The sequence below is a fragment of the Pollicipes pollicipes genome, unplaced genomic scaffold (assembly GCF_011947565.3).
Source record: "Pollicipes pollicipes isolate AB1234 unplaced genomic scaffold, Ppol_2.1 Scaffold_6138;HRSCAF=7277_pilon_pilon_pilon, whole genome shotgun sequence".
In the NCBI taxonomy this organism is placed as follows: Eukaryota; Metazoa; Arthropoda; class Thecostraca; order Pollicipedomorpha; family Pollicipedidae; genus Pollicipes; species Pollicipes pollicipes.
The window spans coordinates 22,786,027-22,807,290 of record NW_023596818.1 but is presented as its reverse complement, the minus strand read 5'-3'; the positions used below and the strand labels follow the sequence as shown (position 1 = coordinate 22,807,290).

At 48.7% G+C, this 21,264-nt stretch overlaps 2 protein-coding genes across 2 annotated transcripts; one reads left to right on the top strand and one right to left on the bottom strand.

The window, feature by feature from the left end:
• Positions 1 to 1,183: 1,183 nt before the first annotated feature.
• Positions 1,184 to 3,770, top strand: LOC119106370 (uncharacterized). Its single transcript, XM_037230002.1, has 2 exons — positions 1,184 to 1,463; positions 3,071 to 3,770. Exons 1-2 carry the CDS (start codon positions 1,341 to 1,343, stop codon positions 3,476 to 3,478), a joined length of 531 nt encoding a protein of 176 aa, XP_037085897.1. The 5' UTR covers positions 1,184 to 1,340; the 3' UTR covers positions 3,479 to 3,770.
• A 10,280-nt stretch (positions 3,771 to 14,050) lies between these two features.
• LOC119106460 (uncharacterized) lies at positions 14,051 to 20,884 on the bottom strand. Its single transcript, XM_037230104.1, has 5 exons — positions 20,784 to 20,884; positions 19,154 to 19,281; positions 18,484 to 18,570; positions 15,888 to 16,078; positions 14,051 to 14,277 (listed from the first exon to the last, which is right to left on the bottom strand). The coding sequence occupies exons 2-5, from the start codon at positions 19,226 to 19,228 to the stop codon at positions 14,160 to 14,162; spliced, it is 471 nt and encodes a 156-aa protein (XP_037085999.1). The 5' UTR covers positions 19,229 to 19,281; positions 20,784 to 20,884; the 3' UTR covers positions 14,051 to 14,159.
• Positions 20,885 to 21,264: the final 380 nt, after the last annotated feature.

Here is a 21,264-nt window from a genome sequence, read left to right as displayed (position 1 = left end):
GACCCAGTGTGAACGCAACAGAATGCTAGCCGGCACAGTGACTGAAGAAGACCATTTTTTTGGGGGGGGGGGGGGGATTGGGGAGTCAGCATTACTCGCAATCTCAGGACGGCAAACATGGCATCAACCGTCAATCATCAACCGTCAACAGCCAGCGGCATAGGTTCAATGTTTTTTCAGGCTCCGGTCGTCCTCACACCACGTGAAGTGTAGAGTGGCTGGGCGTGTGGAGTCTCATCTCTGACCTCCGCCAGCTCTCAGTCACGCAGCCACATGTTTATAATGCAGCACCCATGACAATTTTGCGTGAGGCCTGAAGAGCTCAACATATTTTTTTTAGGGCGCAGGGACTTTCACCTCATATGGGGATTTTTCATCATAAGGGGACCTATTTGCGCGGGAACGATATTGACGTTGGCGGAGGGGGAGCGATGCTGAGGGAGGATACCGATCGGCATCAGCTTCTCATCGGGCCCGAACACCTTATTTTGAGATTCTAGCTATAGAACACATTATGAGCCAACCACTCTAGTAGTTTGCTCGTAACTGCGCTTGGACGTTGCAACCATGTCACTCGGATGCTGAACACGAAAAAATGTATGGGACTCAACTGCAGATCGCATTCCGTCCTACCATAATGAAGGACCCCGGCAACCTAGGCCCCATATCTCCGCCACTGCGAGCGGCGTGAGCACGTATCCTAGAAATATTTGGTTATCTACACATTATTACCGCTCGCTTGATCCAAGAGCCCTTTTAGACTCGGAGACAATCTTCAGAGTAACTTCCCTTCGTCACGTCACACCATACGTTGAAGGTAGACATTTCCATTCCCAGAATGTCCTATTACTAAACTTCCCATTCGTTCCCCACGCTGCGGCTCCACTGGCAGTTACAAGCAATGTCTCCTCATACGCGAGGATATCGTAGGCATGTGGTTCTTTCTTCAGGCTTAGCCACTCTTTGAAGGCCACCGACAGCGTATCGTTGTCTAGTTTAAGCCAGACAGAGTAGCCGACGTTAGCGAGCCTTCAGCCTGCCCCTCACGTACTTCCCGTCGCCGGTGCAGCCCGCTGCCTTGCAGTTGTGTGACGCCTAGCGTCCCTATCAGCGGCCGGTCAGCCGCTATCAGACGGGCCGCATGACCGCGATACGGACCGTGAGCCAGTTGTGCAGCCCCGCCGCGCGCCGCCCGCACCGGTCGTCGCCTGAGGTGCTGTCGGGGGTCGTCTGTTGAAGCGGGGTGAACTCGGTGACCGGGGCGTAAGAGGCGTTCGCGACCACGTGTCTCAGCTGGGGCGTCCGCTGCCGCTGCCACGTGAGCTCCAGATCCCGACGGCATGCTGCGACCGGAGCCGATGCCGACCGCCGTGGTGGGCAGTCCGGCTGAGGAGCTGGACACCTCCTGCCTCAACTGCTTCAGCCGCCGGGTGGGCATCATCGTCATCGGCTGGGTGATCGTGGTGAGTGGCTCGCGGTCAGTGGCGGGCTGCAGAATTGGAGACCGGCCGCGGAGGGGCACAGCACCCTGCGCCGTGCCGGCGAGCATGTGGCGCGTGGCGTCTCCAAGCTCTCCAGGCCATGCCATCCCTTGTGTGCCTCGACGTACAGCTGACGTACAGCCGGTGTGTGCGTACCATTGGGGCTTTACGATGCTCTCAGCTGCTGAGGCTGTGGTGGCGCCTGCCACTCACCTTTGGCAGGAAGGGAGGAATGCGCAGGGAATCGAACCTTTTACACCCGACATACAGCCGGCGCATGAGCTCCGGTGGCGCCATTCGCGACATGCTGGCGACGCCCGACTTAGCTACACTTGTTTCGCCCTCGCGTGTATGTACACACAGGCCCTCCGGTAAGTGAAGGTTAAGAGATAAGTCTGCTTATCTGATGCAGCTCGGCGTTGTCATGCGGTCTGGACACATGAAGTGTCATGTCAACATGAAGTGAAGTGTCATGTCATGTCATAGGTAGCCAAATGGCCTCCCACCTCAGTTAGCTATTGTCACCACCCAACTGCAGTGTAGCGTCTCCATGCGGCTGCATATACGCCGATAGCGGAGTAATTGACCTCCCTCATTCAGTTTCGCGCCACAGCCGATCATGGATTTTATCTAATCCGAATGCTGAACTTCGTCCGACGAGCCTACATAAACCTTTCCGTTTTAAGTGTTGCATTAGATTAAAGGGATCACTCCACATTTGAATGGGTCTTTAAACTGAAAAAGCCATCTTCGAGATCATTTGGTGCGATTCACAGCTCTGCCTTTCTTAAGAACTAAACGCTTCTAGTTTCTGAGCTACACACTCTCAACGATGAGCAGACTTTTTCGGAGAAATTGTTGCAAGGTCACCTTAGCATCGGTGACACCATAATTACTTCATTCAAAGTCTGCTATTCCATTAGCCATGCGGCGGTCAAGGTCAATGGAAATATAATTGTTGAGTCGTTCATATCTGGCGTTCGTGAGCACGATTTCCGGATGAAACGGCCTTTCACTGGCTCTCGATCAATGTTGTACAAGGTACGGTGACGTAATCAAACAATAGCGCATTGATGAACATATTAACTAAGCAGAAAAATTGTTCTGTCTAGAGCAGAGCAATCCACTTGAAATTATGCCAATTGTTATAAGTGAGCCTATTACATCACATCTGTTGCTTGCTTCAGTATCTCCAAATGTGAATCATTCCTTCGAGTGCCTGTTTACAGGCAGCCTCGGCGTGACGTGGTGGTTAGCGGTGACCGCGGCGGCTCCGTGACCGTATTCCATCCAGCGCAGCCTCCGTTCTCATATGCCCCATGCATGGCCGAGGGAAGAGGACCGTAGCTGAGACACTTGGCTTTCCGCACTTCCTGTCCGTTTGACTGCTGCTATTTGTCTGTGCTATATGACCCCGTCATAACGTGACCTTTCGGCGGCCACGAGACAGAGCACGGTCAGCTGGGTGGTCTGTTCGCTAAAGTAACTACAGATCGCATGACTCCTGCCGCATGCTCTGACACTTGTCTGGACTGCCTGACTAGCGGTCGCGCCCACCGGTCTAATCGGGCTTCGCTCTCCACCGGCAGCTGATGAGCATCCCAGAGGTGGTGACCACCTGGAAGTTGATGACGGTTTCCAGTGGGGGAGGTCTGGCCATCGCCATCATCTACATGCTGATTCTGCTAGTAGACGGTACGCTCGCGGCGCTGCTGCTGCTCGGCCTGCGTGACGGCGTGGTCCGCACCCGGCTCAACATCTGGATGGTGTGGACGGCTGTGTACACCGTGTTGCTGCTGCTGCTCTTCATCATTTTCGTGGCGGTCGTGCCGAGCGTGACACTCGCAACCGGCGTGCTGGGTGGTTTCAACCTGCTCTTCTTCATCTGCTTCCGTGTCTACGGCCTGTACGCCGGCTGGAAGTACCGCGAGGTCATCATGTCGGCGCCGCCGCCGGCCACCGACATCCGACCCGATCCCACCTACCCGGCCTTCTGAACGCTTGGCAGGCGGCTGACCCTGCCGCAGCCGTGATTGCCCTGGCTGTACGTTATCTGGTGTGGAGCCCTGCAGCTCGCGACGAGGCACGGGCCCGGCCGGTCGGAAGGTGTTCCCCCAGACCAGGCCGCGGAGCGCACTGGTCTGTCCTCGGCTTACTCAACACCAGGTGCCAAGCGAGATGGCGGACGGTGCGCTAGTCTCTTGAGTCTATGGAGCATGCAGCTTATAGGAGAAGGCACAGCGTTTGAGTGGCACTGGATCCACCGAACACCAGCGTGTAACGCGAGATGGTGGCCGGGGGGGGGGGGGGATGGGGTTCAACTACTGATGGTTAAACCATTTCCACGACTTGGTGTTCGCCCAGGGGGACGTCTAACCGTATCTGACGCGATTGGCAGGTTCCCACATTTTATGGAAATGAAATAAGTCATCTGAATATGCTTATTCTGCTGTTTTTTTTATTCTGCTTATTTGCTGATTGTTTCGCACGTCTGCTTTAACACCGCGCCTCGGGTATTGAATGAAGATGTGGAGTAAGTCCCTTCTTCACAGTTACAACCAACGATGACACCGCTGCCGTAATGGTTGAAACTGCCGAGCGGGAGGCCAACGAAGTAGGACGTTCCATACAGACTCAATTGTTTCTTAAAAAAGCAAAATGTAAGTGTTTCCAATCAATTTGTGCGCTTTCCACGTTTCCCCATTCAAAATGGTTTTTGCACCACGCACCTTTGCAGATGTGTGCACACCTTGTAGCCCTGCGCACACCCGGCCCCTCTATCCTGCTTAAGGCATGCATAAAAATGTGTGCGACTGTATATTGGCAGTTAAATATTCCATGTACAGATGTAAAACATGAGTATGGTGAAATTATGTGGGAGTTGCGCGCGCCCCCGGTACGCTAAACTCATTTTTGACAGTTTTTGACACTGCGTCTATCAATTACGGAGTCTTAGGTACGCTACGAAAAACCTACACCTTTTGTGTACAATGATTCGGTGCCAAAAACGACACCCTTTTCAGGCAGAACGACATCATTTAATCGAAGACAATGCAACCGTTACCCGGCAATGACAGATTATTCAATGCTCGATGGAAGAGTATTCACGTAACTGACAAGAATAATCAAACACCTTGCGGTAATATTATGTCATGCAATGATACATTACCCGCTGTGCGATATGTTGAATTTACACCATGTTTTAAAATTACACCCACTGGTAGTCTTTCGATTCCAATTAGTTTGGCTTCAAGGAATATGCTGATTTTGCCGTGCAGTTTGCATGCAGTTCGCCGATCAATGTGTCATCAACGTATTAACCAGCCGTAGTTCCATCTAACCGTATTTGTAGCATTTTTCATGCGTAAAAGCTGATGTTAGTGTATTTTTACTTCGTGGGTTCATTTGTGGCGCGCATTTATATTGATGGGAGATTGTGGCTTGGCGGAAAAGCAAGATCTTAGAGTTTAAAGACCCGATGATTGTTTTCTAATGTAACTCAGATTCGGAATTCTGGGAAAACATGTTGAGAATCTTGAGATATTTTGTCATATATGCTTTGACTGCTTGATTAAGCACTCAATAAAATATTCGGCGTCTGCGAGTCTAAAAATCGCGCACGCCTGAACTCCGACTACAGCGTAATAATTAAAACTCCATACTCCAAATTGTAGAAAAAGATAGGCTTTAGAGGCCTTAATGGCTATCGGACTTCCACGAAGTCACAATACAACGTTCAGAGCACCAGGACAATATCAAATGTAGCGCGCGCTCCAGTGTAGGTTAATTTGACCCCGCCGAGGTTTTTCCGTAGTGGTCTCCGAACGGCGCGGCGTAGCCTCGCCAAATTTTGCCTGGCTGTAGGCAATTCAATAGAGTATTGTGTGGTGTCAAAACTTGGATGTGCCTTGTAAGGCCGCTGACTTCCGGCAGTTTAAAGCTAGGCCATACATTCAGCAAAGTTAATTTCAAAGGAATCGTTCAATCTCATGTAACAACGGAGTGTTAGACGAAGCCATGCATCTATGAAATAGGTTATTATGCAACGCAACACTTGAAGGAACCAGCTCCACTGACCTAGGCCACGCATGAAGATCAGAACAAAGAAAAAAATAACTTGTTTTATTACCCTAGGGCTTGCTGTTCGGGCTACTTTTTGGTGATAGTTTCAAATTTATTGATAACATAAACCGCATTAGACGTCTTCCATTATTTCTTATATGACAGAAAAGGTCACTGACCTGAAAAGACCCAGATCAACATTTCGTTTTTTAAGAACATACTGCCTAGCTTAATCTTTGTCGCGTATTCAGATGAAAAACTCAAAGCAGTCTTCTATGATTTTGGTCATAATGAACTTCTAAAGATCAAACAAGGTCACTGACCTTGAATGAGCACGTGACCTTTTGCTTAGAAGAGCTATTAAAGTTATAGGGACACTTTTTGAGGCAAACTTGGAGTGTGACCTTAGGCGACCTTATTTGACCCGAAGGAGATAACCTAGGAGACTAAAGATTTGACCAAAGTGAGATTACGTACATATCAACACCCTGTCAATTTGGTGTTTCTAGTCCCCCCAGTTCCTGAGATCTTAGGGGAGTCAAATTGACCCCCGAGCGAAGAGTATCCAATCGGCCACTCGGGCCCGTGCTAGATCACAAAAATTGGGCTTTGAATTTTGAAATAACTTATTTTTCAGTACCTCAGATGTGGGTTACGTTGAAAAACATTAAATAAGTTTGAAATTCCAAAAACGTGTCGTTGACTGGCACTTCTGACGGTATAATTCGTATTGAGCAGAACTACTACGAAAATGAAATGCGTATTGAACGCCCAAAAGATAGACATAGTCATTTAAATGCCGAGTTGAAGGCGATCCGCTGAAGTGAATGCGCTTATGTACAAATGGCTTGGCATAGTCCCTTCCTGCCACTTGTTTGTTTCTGGTTTTCAACGCACAATTTTCGAAATATTGGCGATTGAAAATCTCAAATCAATGTTGCAGTTGTGTTCAATGCAGATTGCCCACTCTGAAGTATCCAACAAATGTAAATGTGAGGTGATGTGTATTTAATCGGATAACCATAAGGTGACGATAAATAAATGTAAGGGCTTGTTTACATTGCACAACGCAAGCATTAAAAACGCTTGGCGCCAAGATGTCTTTGGATGCATCTTTAAATCAATTATTGAACAGTCTCACTCACGGTATAATCGCAGCAAACATTGATGTAAATTCTATACGTTACAGCTGTAACTTTGAAGACTGCTATGTAAATGGATACTAGGAGAGCAAATTAAACCTGAATTTCACATGGAAAACTGATAATTACTAAAAGCATGCACCGTATTTTCACTAAGGCCTCATAAACAACAGGAATACTGTGTCGCCGTTGCCCTGTAACCCGCTCACACAAAGATACAAAGGTGTAATATGTAATGGCATATCTGTATAAGATGACATCAGAAGTAAAGTTACCCTAGCGTCTACATGCTGTACAGGACATGTACTGAGCTGTGCACGTCTATGCCTACATGCTGCGCCTGCATGACCTGCTGGGTTGCATAGAGGTTCCGGCAATATTCATTATTGTTAATTGTGCAGCTGAAAATATGCCGGTAAATAACCCGCGGGGTATTTTCACGGACTGCTGAAATCTCGGCAGAATACAGCGTGAGCCGCAGCAGCGACCTGTAGCTTGCCTTCGCCGTTAAGCTCCTTGGAACTTGCGACAATTTTTGATCTCCTACAAAAAGTGCATCATCTCCGTGCTCTTATTCTATGTGTACGCTGACACCTTTTTCGCAGAGCGACTCCTCGCCACACGTGAAGAAAATGCTTCGCTCTTAATCACACTCTGAGCAACTCGTCTTCACAACCTTATCTGATTTGATCTGATCGTAGTCACCACTGCGCCCTAAACGCGTGCAGTCAGCGATCGAGCGCGGCTGTAGTGTGATGACCAGGACACAGAAGGTTTGGATCGTGTGCGTGTTGTCGCCTCCGCCACGCACGATTAAAGGTATGCTACATCCAACGCCGTGGCTTTCCAAATCGCCGCTGCGGCAATCCTGCCAGCACCGAGTGAGACATTATCAGGGGCTGATCGGATTAAATAGATTCCATGATCGGACAAGTGTATCATGATCACACAACAGAGCCTGATGGCAACGCTGTCGAATGCACACGTTCGCACTCTGCGATCGATTATGAGCATTTTTCCGACGCCGTTGTATGCTTGCCATTACACTACGGGCCTGACAGCGGCAGTTAGCAATGTATCGACCGAGTCGATTTCAACAAAAAGGTCATGTCGACCGATGAGTGATTCACGTCGTCGGCCGATAGTGCACTCATACACTATCGTGTGCCCATAGTTGCTGCCTCTGTGTAGGAGTAAAACAGGTGGTATTGGACATATGGATAACGCATGAATGGGGAGAGCAAAAAAGAGCAATCTACAGTGAATATCAGGTACAATGTGACTGGTTTGAGGTAAAATGGCTTCATACGATCGAGCAATGCGTGCTACGGACGCCACACTTCAAGAACATTGCATAAAGATGACGATTATTGCGGTCATTCAAGCGCTCTGTCGACCAAAACACGTGCCCTGCTGAGAAGCGCCCGAAACACAGGTGGCTAAACCAAAAAGCTTCAATGGCACGTACTCAGGGAAAAACTTGCCGGCGGATATCAATGTTCACCGCAAAAATGACAGAACGGTTTCTAAACGTGTGTTACTAAATGGCGGTGCCCAAAAAGCATGTCGAGCTCCTCCGAAGCTAAGAATAAGATCGTCAGAATTTTAATAACACATTTGTGTGGTTAGTCTCCGGAGAAAATTACGCCTCACTCGGAATCCTTATGTGCTGAGATCCACGTGAACTTTTGCTGCCAGTAAAATTCAAATATACGCTTTTCTAGCCTCCTTTGAGGGAAATGGCTTAAAACTAACGTACTTCTAACTACTCTTGGGGAGGGGGATTGGGGAGTCAGCATTACTCGCAATCTCAGGACGGCCAACATGGTATCAACCGCCGACCGTCAACCGTCAACCGCCACCGACATAGTTTCAATGCTGTTCAGGCTGCTGTAGCGCTCACACCACGTGAAGGGTAGAGTGGCGGGGCGTGTGGAGTCTCGTGAGGCCGACCCATTGCAGGGCGCGCACCTCGGCGAGCGTGATTTGTGGGAGCCCAACTCGACGTGTACCAGCGACGCGCATCAAGGTCGAAGTCGCCAGCCAGCGCAAGGCAGCGAGTCGAAATACGTTGCTCGGTCATGTATGCGCACACATGTGTCACGTGCCTCAGGCCCTAACGTGCAGATGCCAAAGCTAAGCATGCAGAACGCAAAGCGAACCGCTCATAAATCACGTTGCACGTGAAGGATGGAAGTGGTTCTTGATGGAACATTTCATGGCCGAAGCCTAGCAAGGAAGGCTTTTTGGAAAGCGTAGCGCTACGCCCAGGCGGAGTTGCGAATTGTGCTGAAATCTTGAAAAATTATGTCGAACAGCGTACCAGGGAATGGGATCTCACCTGACGTAGGCGGTCAGTAACCAAGGTCTGGTTACTGGGTACTGGTTACTCACTGGTTACCCCTGATTACCCGCTGTTCACACCAGGGACGACTTGACAAACAAGACGCGTGATAAGAGACTTGAAAATAGCCAAAGGCGCGTAACATAATTTATGGGAGCCTTCACCATAACTGGTCACACATCATATTAACCGGTGGTTAGTAGTGTTCAGCTACTGCATTTCATACATTATTTTGCCCAGATAACTGCTATGTGATCATGTACTATTGTCGCGAACAGCAGCCCATGAATGCTTCAGATGCTCGAGCGCACTGACTGAAGAACCTGTTTTAGGAACGATCACTTGACCCAGTTGGCGAGGCTGTTGCTGTATTCCCTGTCACCCATGCTGCTCGCATCCAATATTTCCACTCGCTGTGGCAGTTGCGCGTCAATCAGCGAGAGTACCTCATGCAATAGTGCATGCGACAGTGCGACATCACAGCCATCGGACCATCTCAGCTTCCGCAGTACATAACTTGAATGGTGTATAGGATGGCGCAAAGAGCGGGTAGTAAATACGATATTGATGACAAAACGTTGCGCGACACGGGGCTGAAAGCTGCACGGGCTGCACAAGCGCACGATACGGCTTTCCTCGGGTATTCTTTGAACTGATGCAATCCCGAGTGCGGGTGTGATGCTTGCTGGGATAACCATTTCAAGGTCAGGACCGTTTTGCATGGGCGGCCCGAAAAGGTGACCCACGCCAAACGTGAGAGTACCCGGTCCGAACCGTGACCACATCTTGTCAACGAGACATCGGAGCGACGAGAAATCGGATTGCCTCACCAGGCGTCTGAACAAGTGGTACAGAGTGCGGACCTCATCAGTTTCTTAAACCAGCAAGAGACTTGTACGGCGTAGGACGAGCGAGTTGGCAACGAATCTGAGAGCTACCAAACTCTTGATGTGGAAGCCAGAGACGGCGCAGGACGAGCGAGTTGATAACGAGCATGAGAGCTACCAACCGTCTTCATGTAGAAGCCAGAGACGGCGTAGGACGAGCGAGTTGAGAACGAATCTGAGAGCTACCAGCCATCTTCATGTAGAAGCCAAAGACGACGTAGGACGAGCGAGTTGGTAACGAATCTGAGAGCTACCAAACTCTTGATGTAGAAGCCAGAGACAGCGCAGGACGAGCGAGTTGATAACGAGTCTGAGAGCTACCAACCGTCTTCATGTAGAAGCCAGAGACGGCGCAGGACGAGCGAGTTGATAACGAGTCTGAGAGCTACCAACCATCTTCACGTAGAAGCCAAACCCTACACCTCCTTGCCCGAACACTTTTGGAGGTCACCCGAATGAGTCGGATCAGGGCGCTTGCTGCTGGCTAGTCCGTTCTTCGTGAAGCTTAATGGACAGAGGATCACTAATGGTTGCGTTCGCGGGTAAGTTCACAATCCTTGTAATGCTTGTAGATTGTTGCATGGATCTGGTTAAGCCCGGCGACTTCAGGCGGCGAAATCGATGAGTTTAAACACGTGCTCGGAAGCGGGTCAATATGAGACCCCGCCGAAGTTTTTCAGATTAATTTCCAAGCGGCGCGGCAATCCCGCCCCAACCTTTGTACAGCTGTAGACAATGTAATAGCTGATCATTTCGGCTTGCAAAATTAGATGCACTTTGTAAGATCACTGACCTATGGCAGATCAAAGTCAGGCCATGGACCTTGGCGAAGGCAGTTCCTTGGGAATCGTTCTATCTGGTGCTACAACGAAGAGCTAGACGAGGGCATATATCTTTGACATGGTTTCGTAGACAGTAAAACAATTGAATTTAAGATCATGAATAATTCCATTGAATCTAGTTCAGGAATGAATGTCAGACTAAGGTCGCAACCAAACTGCTTTTGTACTAAGAAACTTGCTTTTTGGGAAACTTTAAGATATCCTTGAAATTGTATCACAGAGACGTCAACCGACATGTAACGTGGACTTCATGAAGGTCAGAGGAAGTCACTGACCTCAAATGGCCTCAATCAATTTTGGTTTTTAGGAACATGTCAGGCAAAACCCATGAAAATTGGAGCTTTCTGAAATTGGAAAAAATAATATAATGTGGTAGGCTTTCGGACACCGTAGCCTTTTAGAGGTCAAAATAGGTCAAAGAAATCGAGGTAGCCCTGGAAAGCTTTGGAAACTTTAAACGTTTGCCACACCGGCTGTGTAAACTTGGGGCTTTCCAAGCTTTCCTAGTCCTCTCTGCCATTTCCCCAAGCAATGCGCTGGCTGAGAACTGCAAAAAATCCCCGCATTTCTGCACGGTGTGACGTGAACGACTTCAACGAATGCCTTACAAACACTGGTCGACACGTCATTTGCTGCTGCTGGAGCAGCTGGCTGGTCAGGTGGCTGCATTTCTGGTCTGCGTGCCACCGTCCGACTGCCGTGTCCACGCGCTGGTCGGGTCAGCTGTCGGGCGTCCAGCCGAAGTCGCCGCTCGACTCCGGGCGGAACAAATGGCGACAGCAGCGCGTGAGGGCAAGTTATGACCGCGTGACGCGGGCCTCGCAGGAGGCGTGCCTCGCGTTCACAGCCGCCGTGGCGTGAAAGTGCCTGCGGTCAAATGTCGGTTGGCGTGCCGTACTGCCATGCACGGCCGACCAAAAGGTCAGGCCACAATTGCTACATATTCCCAAGGCATTCTGCCAATATCGAACACAAAGCTGCATGCCTCAGAAGCTACAAATGTTCCTGCTTTTATTGCGTTTTTAATTATTGTACTGCCGGCCGCTCAGGCATTCCGCTGCCATGCGTCCGCAGAGTCTCGGCGTCAGCAAAACTATGTAGGAAACTGAGACCACTGCGATGCGTCAGAGCCTTTCTCTCTTAGCAGGTAGTCAACAGCGGAAAGAAATGAGTTTATATCGAGCCTGAGTAGCAGCAGGACGGCTCCAAATCTGTGTAACGGATGACAGTCCCGAGTCACTCAACGGACACACAGCAGGGCGCTCGACCTTGCAGTGCAGTCCCGACTGCGTGCGCGTGTGTGTGTCTCTGATGAGCGTCAAAAGTTATATATGTTAATATATATATATGCACACACACACACACACATATATATATATATATATATATATATATATATATATATATAAATGTAAATGGTAAGGTAAAGTGTTAAATGTGACAAATCCGACACGTCGCGAACTACCTGGGCCTCATGGAAAGAGACTTTACATAAATAAGACAGTAGTATTAGCCTTATCCCTCGGTGAAAAACCAAGAGAATGGGATATAGTTGGGCTGATATTTCGGCAACATGACTTTATCGAAGCAAGTTTGTTTCGATAAAGCATGTTGTCGGAACATCGACCCAACTATATTTTCATTCTCCTGGTTTTCTGCCAGGAATAATGCTAATACTACTGTCTTATCTATGTGAATATTGCTTCTCGCTAATGCACTGAACAACTTATGAAAATACTTTACTTTCATTCGCCACCGAAATGGCTTTAACCGGTGTGGAAGTCGAGGAGGGGCACAGGGGACACATTTTTCTCCTCATAAATGTTCGCGCGTGCATTAATAGGCATGCATATACATTTTTTACATTGAATAGACGGAGGCTAGGAAGACGTGTAAAAACAAGCGGATTGCGACAGGCAAGCTCGCATGTCATGATACAGTTTCAAATAATTTTGCTCGAGCATGAAACGTCAGCACTGTTTGCCTGTGACGCCAGCCTGACGTGCCAGAAAACGACGCTATGCTTAATGTGACATGCTGAGCTGGTTGTGGGACCTTTAGATCAGCAAGACTAACCCCAGTACAACATACAAAAACAAGACAATTTCCGGAACAGGCTGCGTTTCAGAAGGTCAGTGTGGAGGCACATGCTAAATTTCGAAATGGGGGGGGGAGCAGCTCGAAAAGTCTTCGATAAAATCCCAGTCAAGCGCGCAGCGGACGCGCCAAATCCTTGCATTGCGCAGAGCACTGCGTGTTCTCGAACTGTCTAATTGTACTTGTTGTCCTGGAATTGGTAAGCGTCAATTTATCAGCGCACACATTGATGGATATCACATATTTGATTAAGAAGCCACGCACCGCGCGGGTCACCACCAGTCATATGCGCCTAGGTTAGCTTGTAAAGTTTCTGTGACCTGAACTAAATGACCTTACACTTGAGATCAAAAGGTCAGGACTGGATGTCGTATTACGCTACCTGTAACCCAGCAACGGCTCTAGAAACCTTATGCAGGAAACCTGCCGCTTAACGTGCTCGTAGCACCACCAATGCCTCAAAGCCGGAGAAGCACCGTTGACTGAACAGCTATCCCTCCTATCTATCTGCTCTGAGCGAGAGATGACCTTCTGGCTTGTAGTGGTCGCGACCTAGGTCCGGCGGGCCCTCGTCGCGGGCTCACCGCACCCAACCGCTATGACGGCTCAGAGCAGCGCAGAGGTGTCCTCTGCACTTCAGCACGATTACTTTTACGGCCGTAAAATTCCTCCTAAAAGTGAGCTTTCACTGTCAGGCCGGAAGCCAAAAGCACTTAACTCATTGGCGGTCTCTAGTAAACATCGTCACCGATAGGAAGCCTTTCTCAACAGCGGAGTATCGTAGCATAAGCTGGGGGAGGCTGATCAGAGAATACGGCTAAACCTTGCATAGAAATACGTCAACAACGGCTTTCTCCCAGAATGTGACCGCTTCCTCCTCAAAGACAAGGAGCTGGGGACCCCAACTGAATATGAATCTCACCCATGAATATTTTGCCCATGAATGTGATATGTCTGCATGCAAAAAGGTAATGTGACCTGCCAAAACTTCACACTTATTGACACCGCAAACCCCCTCCTAAATTACCGCATTTATTGCTTGAGCAGTAGCTATTATTGACAGTTCTTCGTCTGATCTTTTCTTTAAATTTCTCTTGCCTTCCGAAAAAGGCACACATGGGTACACAAAATATATTGGTTATTCATTGCTGTAAAACATACCAACAGATTGTGGAAAAAGGCAATTAGTCTGCAGATGTATTTGCAAACAACAGCGTTTCGGTGCCAAAGAAGAATCCATCAAGTCTATTACACAAATAAAGCGTGCAGGTAACCATGAGCTAGTCTAAACAGACAGGACTGCTTCAGCGTTCTGATGGCTTGATGTCGCAGCATTTGATGCCCATATAGACGGGCGTCGAGGAGCTGCTGTAGTAAAATCCGACGACAACTTTGGTGTCGGTACTGCACTGGACCGGCCAGCTGAAAAACGCAATAGTGTGACTACGCAATATCAAGGCTTCAGCCACAAACATGTACATTATCATGCCAGGGGCGATATCGGATGGTTACGATTCCAGTTGCAGCGCCATCACAGGTTGATCACTTTTCGGTGTTTGTCGAGTCATAGAGATAAAAGAAGTGTTTTCGAACCTTGCCAGATTGATTTCCCCGAAGCAAACAAAATTCGATTAATGCAAGTACATCATACTCTTTTTCCTCATCGTAAACATAATCATGCCAATAGCCGATAGCCTATCTGAACATGCCAATAGCCTAAAGGTTATTGGCATGTTCAGAAAGGTGCTGTGACAGTGAATAAGATTGTACACAGCAATTACATTCAAATAACACTAATTAAATTAATTACTATAAGTTAGCATAGTATCTCGCACGTCCCTGAGTAATCCATGTCAGCGGAAGCGCTGTCCCGATTTTTAGGCTACTGTAGTAGACCGTAGTGCCTGCGGTACATGACAGTGCACGTGACAATATCAGTTTACATGGACAGTTCCTGTCTGTTGACGTTGCTTGGATGGCTATCTTCATTGACTAACGCATGACTTGGCCACATCGCAGTTTCTATCTAAGAATACCGTGTTCCCCTTGGGGAATCCATCACGGCTAGAGACGCTGGTATTTAAGGGGTTCGGTGTCAAAAAGGTCCTCATTGCATTTTCTTAGAACGAGTTGCAAACTCGGGTTTCAAAGATTTTATTTTCCACCTTAGCCTGTTCCGAGCAAATGAAACACTGCCAGTGTTATGCATTGCCTTCGGACCCAGCTTTGTGGGCTGAAACATTACGTCCTGCGGGCTCGTTGGCATAGTGCCCATGTTGAGCCCAAACCTTCGTAAAGCTACCGCAGCATAGAACATTAAGCTGCTAAAGAAGAGAAAGGTGAATGGACTCGAGGAAGAATGCCACACTTTATACGCCCTTCCATTGAAACGGATTTTTGGTACGTCCAACTCTTCAAGAACTGGATGTGCCAAAAAAGTTTGCCGAGTAAATGAGTAGACGATATGTATTGAGCCTAATGCAAAACATGTACCACGTGTTGAAACACGACACACTTCCCTGTATCACGTTGCAGGATTTTTCACGGGCAGTTTCCCCGATGTCGGTATTTTTTATCAGCTGTCGGCCCATAATGAGCCTCTGCACGTGAGCACGCGGAAGGCATATATTTATCGCGACAGAGTTTATTAAGCCGACAACGTTGCCACTGAACGCAGCTTACGGAGATCCTCACAGTCGAGATCAGTCGAGATCCTCACAGTTATTCGTGAGAGTTTTCAGAGAGTCAGAGTATTCGTGAGAGAGTACGATGACTGTCTTTTGAATTCTACTTTTCTGTTTGTTCCAGGAAAGATGATACGATAATATATCGGAGATGATCATAATCTCTCTAAGATGGTTATATGAGATACAGTACTTCCATTAAGTTGGAGCTAAAACATTTTCCCATAACGGAGATGCACTATGAGCGATCTTACTTTTAAGCGTCCTTGTCCTAGAACCCCCAAATTGATGTGAACCTAACCCGTGAATGTGGCATGTTTGCAGTGCAGATCATGCAACGCCCGTCACCTTTCGGTGGCCTCTAGGTTGGTGGAGAAGGCGGCGCTAGCGTCGGCTCTGACGGTCTCACAGTCGTCGGCGTCCACACGGAGCCCGCCGCTTAGCGTGGCGCAGGAGTACCGCGTCAGTACGCGGAACTGAGCCGAGCGGTCCGTCTTCAACGAGGCCAGCACCTCGCCGCTCGAGCATCCCTGGTATTCCTGGCGACAGAAGCCCCCGCATCACGGGCACATCTGCCGTGAGTGGAACGCCTGTCGCGGAGTCGCCATCAGGAGGCGTTAACAGCAGCACACCGCACGGCTTCACCACACGCCAGGCAAAGCGACTCAGGACGGGCAGAAAGAGCCGTGACATGGGTGCAATCGATTCGAGTAGGGACACAAAGCGGGCGCTTCAATTTTGGTCCACAGCAAGTGCGCCCGTCACGCTCAGGGCATCAGAGTGTCTTGCTCGTATCTTTACCGCCTGGTATGATGTTGTCTGGTACCTCTTCATGTCACTAGGCCCAGAGGGAACAGGATTCGCCATGGGCACTGGTCTCTCTCTTTCTCCCTCTCTCTCTCTCTCTCTCTCTCTCTCTCTCTCTCCTCTCTCTCTCTCTCTCTCTCTCTCTCTCTCTCTCTCTCTCTCTCTCTCTCTCTCTCTCTCTCTCTCTCTCTCTCTCTCTCTCTCTCTCAATTCATACCCTGCCTTACCAATGGCTGTCGGAAAATGCAAGGCCTTTAGACATGTTGGTCCCGCGCACGTCAAGATCGCAATATCGCAACGGCGCCTTTCCCAGCATGTCACGTGGCACACGTGTGGTTCTTTACCGAGTCTATATTCGAAAGACCTGGCCGCGTCAGCGCCACCACATCGGCTGACAGGAAGTTCCAGCCGCTGGCCCCTCTGACGCCAAGGACACCAGACGGAAACAAACCAAAACGACTGAAGCGAAGAACTGTCGGACCTGGCAGTTGGGTCGAATTGGCTCGCATTTCGGATCATTCATATTGATCAATTCTGGAACAGGAGTCCTTGTTTCAGGAACAAGAGGCTCTTTCATGCATAGATGGCCGCGGTTCCGGATCGGGCTGCCCTGTTTTGAGAAAGCGAGGTCTCTTGGCCAGATTTGGAGGCCCTTTTCGTGAATCGTTAGCAGCCTGTTCTGCATTAGGAGGTTCTTCTATGCAATGGGAGGCCCGTTTTTGGAACCGAAGGCCCTGTTTTAGGACCCTTTGCTGGATGATCAGGCGAATTCCAATATACATGTATATATATTTACATATATATATATATATATATATATATATATATATATGCATATATATATGTATACATATATATGTACACACACACATATATATATATATATATATATATATGTATATATACATGTATAATTATCAACATTTCTTTATTTGTGTATGACGCATGCAATAATTTGATAAGGGGCACGTACCCTCAGTGCTCACCCCTCTTGAATACGCCGCTGTGGATCAGGCCCCTCTCCTGCAAGGAGGGCCCTTTTTGTCCAGGAGGCCCTCTGGAAAATCCGTCACCCCTCAACTCAAAAACCGTGGCGCCGCCCCTGACCACCAAACACCTATCACGGTTTGCTTGAAAAGATGGTAACGAACCTGCAGGATCATGTCCCCCATCAGGTCCCAGCTTGCTTCACTATGCTGCATTTTCAGTTGATCGGGGTTAACGCAGTGTGACTGCGATCAGCCTCGGATATGAGACCTCACGCCCGAGTGGTAAACCAGCGGGACCCTCAAAGCGATGTGGTGCTAGACAGCAATCCAAGGAGATGTGTCATCTGACTGCCCACATCCTCTCCTTTGGCCGGTGTGAGGTCAGGTGAGTGAGGGATCACACTCACACTGGATCTGATCTGATCTGATCACTCCACCGGTAACTGGCAGGCTACCGTACGCGCTAATGAAGGAAACAGTAGCATCTGCAGTAGCATCCGCTTCTGCTTCTGTATGCCTAAACAGCTTCAGAAATGATTGGTTGTTGTGTTAGTCAAGGGCAGTTGATCATCCACTTCTCAGATCCGTCCGTGGCAAGGTCAGATCCCCAACCACTGCCCGGTGGGAGTGTTAGCTGGCAGAGACCAGTCCCAGAAACTGTTCCAAATTTTGTACGCTCCCCATGCATTGCCTCCGGTAGATACAGCCGACGAGCCAAGTCTGCTGCTGGGATGGGCATGCAGTGAAGAAAACGACCTCTGAAGCTTGCAAGTAAACATCGACATGCAGACAAAAGCCTCCCTTACAACATACCCATAGATTATGAATCAAGGGGCTGCAGTTCACGCAGGGAGGCTATCCCAGAATGTTCAGCTGGGCTGACGGGATAGGAAAAAACAGTCATTGGTAGAACGTCATTTAAAGCGCCTGTATTCATGAGATTATCGTTATTTTATCCAAATCCATTCTGAGGCTGGCGTAACAGACGTCAGCATTTCAGCAAATCAAATCGCTGTTTAGTACTTATTAATGCAGCATGCTTGACCCTGTTCCCGGATGCCTTCTGATGGAATGCCTAAACCTGCCGTAGAAGTAACCGAATTGTGTATAACTGCACGCGACATGCTGATCCTTGGAGCAGAACTCACGCCACTCCGCAGTCTCTGCTCATAACCGACAGAAAGACGCAACGAGCGGAACTGCTCCAGACGAACGCACTTGATGCTGTCCAGCTCCTGCAACAAAACATGCGTTACAATGAAGCAATGGTTCAAAAAGCGGCAAATGAAGCGCATTTTATGTTTTCCGTGTACGATGCGCGAGTTTGGGCTGCGTGCATGCTGCACACCGGTCGTAACGACCGTCAGAGCATTGCATGTTTCTGTGGATTGCACTGTTATAAGGAAATTACAAACACGGTATTATGCCCACCTGAGACCGGGACAGCCAAAACGAACCCGCGGACATGCTAATCCACAGAGTCCTCCAGTTGCAGTAGTCTTAAATTCTGAAGACTACTGAAGCATGCTTGCGGAATTGTATTCAGTTTTCCGTCGACTGTTTCAGCTTAAATGACCAAAAGGCTAGTTTATGCATGTTTTATATAACTACAACACTTAAGGCAACTTTACCTACCATAAACCGATTGACCTTATCATCTTTCTGACCAAATACATTTACCCTCATGAAATTAACGGTTTTCGTATCCACACAGATGCCAAATTAGAAAACTCAGCGTTTTGTAAAGCACGGAATCAAAGAACCGAATTGTCCTTTTTCCTGACATGAATCAGTCACCGTCAGCCATTCAAACCTTACCGAAAATGCCTGTCCACCTGATTCTTCATCCTGCAGTCCAACAATCATTTCTGATGCATACGACGTAGACGTCATACAGTAAAGTGAACGAGAAGATCCATCCTTTGCATTTTTCCAGAAAGCTGGGCCTAAAGGAGGAGAAGGGTGTTATCCTCTCATGCATCGGCTTCCAAAAACCGTGCATTTGAAATGTCCATCCTGATGACCGGCACTGACATGAATAAATGGCTGGCAACCTGGGACGCACGGCCCGTTATTCACGAAGGCCATAAGGCGTGCGGTAGTTGAAAATGTCTCATGATGATAGGACCAAAAATCAGAACAGCGCATTTGGGATTTGTATGATAAAATTGATATTTTAAACGTTTTTTGGTGAGCACGAAGGGTAAATATCTGCATGACTTTATACCTATTTCTCAAACTGATGGGACAGCATGCACACAAGGCTTCGACCACTTAATTGGCCCCGGCATTAGGTGTTATTAGATGCTGAGACGGAGTGGTGGGTGTTTGGTGTTCACCCATGTCTGCATCACAACCCGAATGATTTCCTCTGAAATACTGGGATTCGAACCGGAGGCCTATGACTGCAAGTCCACCACACTTCCAACTGAGCTATCCGGGAAAGACATGCGCGTCTGACAGTCCGGCATAATGCATTCCATCTCAGGATTCAATAGGATCTGTCAACGGTCAGAGAATCACTGGCCGAAATGTTGTACATGCACTAAGATACCGGACGACAAAAATAGTCCGAGTTGCCCATCTGTGACACCAATGCCTCGCCCTAATCCTCCCGTGAGTTGGAGGAGGGGCACGACCTCCCGGGTCCCCCCTCTTTGGTCATCTTTCTGGTGTCTGACTACCATAGGGGCCTCGATTGACAATTTAGTATGACTGAGCTGCGACTTCAAGGACCGGTTTAGAGAAGGCCGACTGAGTGACACCTGAAAAGACTACTTGAAAAGCTTCATGTCATGACGTTAGCGGTTGGTCATAATTTTGTGCCAGCGTTGCCGTGAGCTGGTGGCTAAAGCAGTAGCTGACAGCTTCGCACGCCGAGATACACTAGTTACACGCAAGCAGCCCAGTTTGCTGTGTATGGAAACAACTGACGTGGATGGAGCTGCCCCAAAAGCCTTGAAATCAGGCGTTCCATGATAGAGATGGCGCAGTTTTATGGTGAATGATCAAATGACGCATGCAAATAAAATATCACCATGAGGATTAGCCACATACTATAGAGGTTACATCTTTACTGGCGTTGCGTTACGATCAGAGTGATTGTTGGCTTATCAAGGCTTTCGCCATACTTTTTCCGTCCTTTATCACAGCGCAATCAGGTGTTGTGTTTGCCAACGAAAATCGGCTTGCCGGTGACAGACTGCTTACATCTTGACAGCAATCACTCTGTCATCCGTTATTTAGCAGTCGGGATTAATTGATCGCTATTAACAGCGACCACAACGTAAATTAATTGTGCAAATAGGTCACTTCAAGCTGCATCTTGTTTCACTTTCGTCCCAAGTCGGTTAACTCGAGCCGGCCTGTGCAATCACCCGGATGAGGCACAGTTTACTACAAGTGCACAACACGCACTCCGCGTGCGAATGGCGTCTTGAGTCCGTACCGCTGGTGGCTTCATAAGCGCTAAGTGTGCTCCACGAGACACGAAAGCCACGCGCAGTCTTGGAGTGGTCGGTTTTGAAGCTAATGGTGAGGTGCCTTCCGCTGGACGGGCCGATCAGCCGGGCGACGGCTGTGCCGCAGAATGACCCCAGCTCCGGCGCGCTGTCCGAGTCGCCGTCACTGTGGCAGTCGAAAGACGGTGATGACGCGGCAACGACCAGTCAGCTCTGGACGTCGTCGAGGATCATATTATAGTAGACTAGGAGGAATGGATGGCTAGGGGAGAGGAGTGGAGTTGAGTTGAGTGGAGTTGAGTTGAGTTGAGTTGAGTTGAGTCGAGTGGAGTGGAATGGAGTGGAGTGGAGTGGAGTGGAGTGGGGTGGAAGTGGGGTGGGTGGGGTGAGGTGGGGTGGAGTGGAGAGGGGTGGAATGAAGTGGTGGGGAGTGGAGCGGAGTAGGGTGGAAAGGATTGTAGTGAGGAC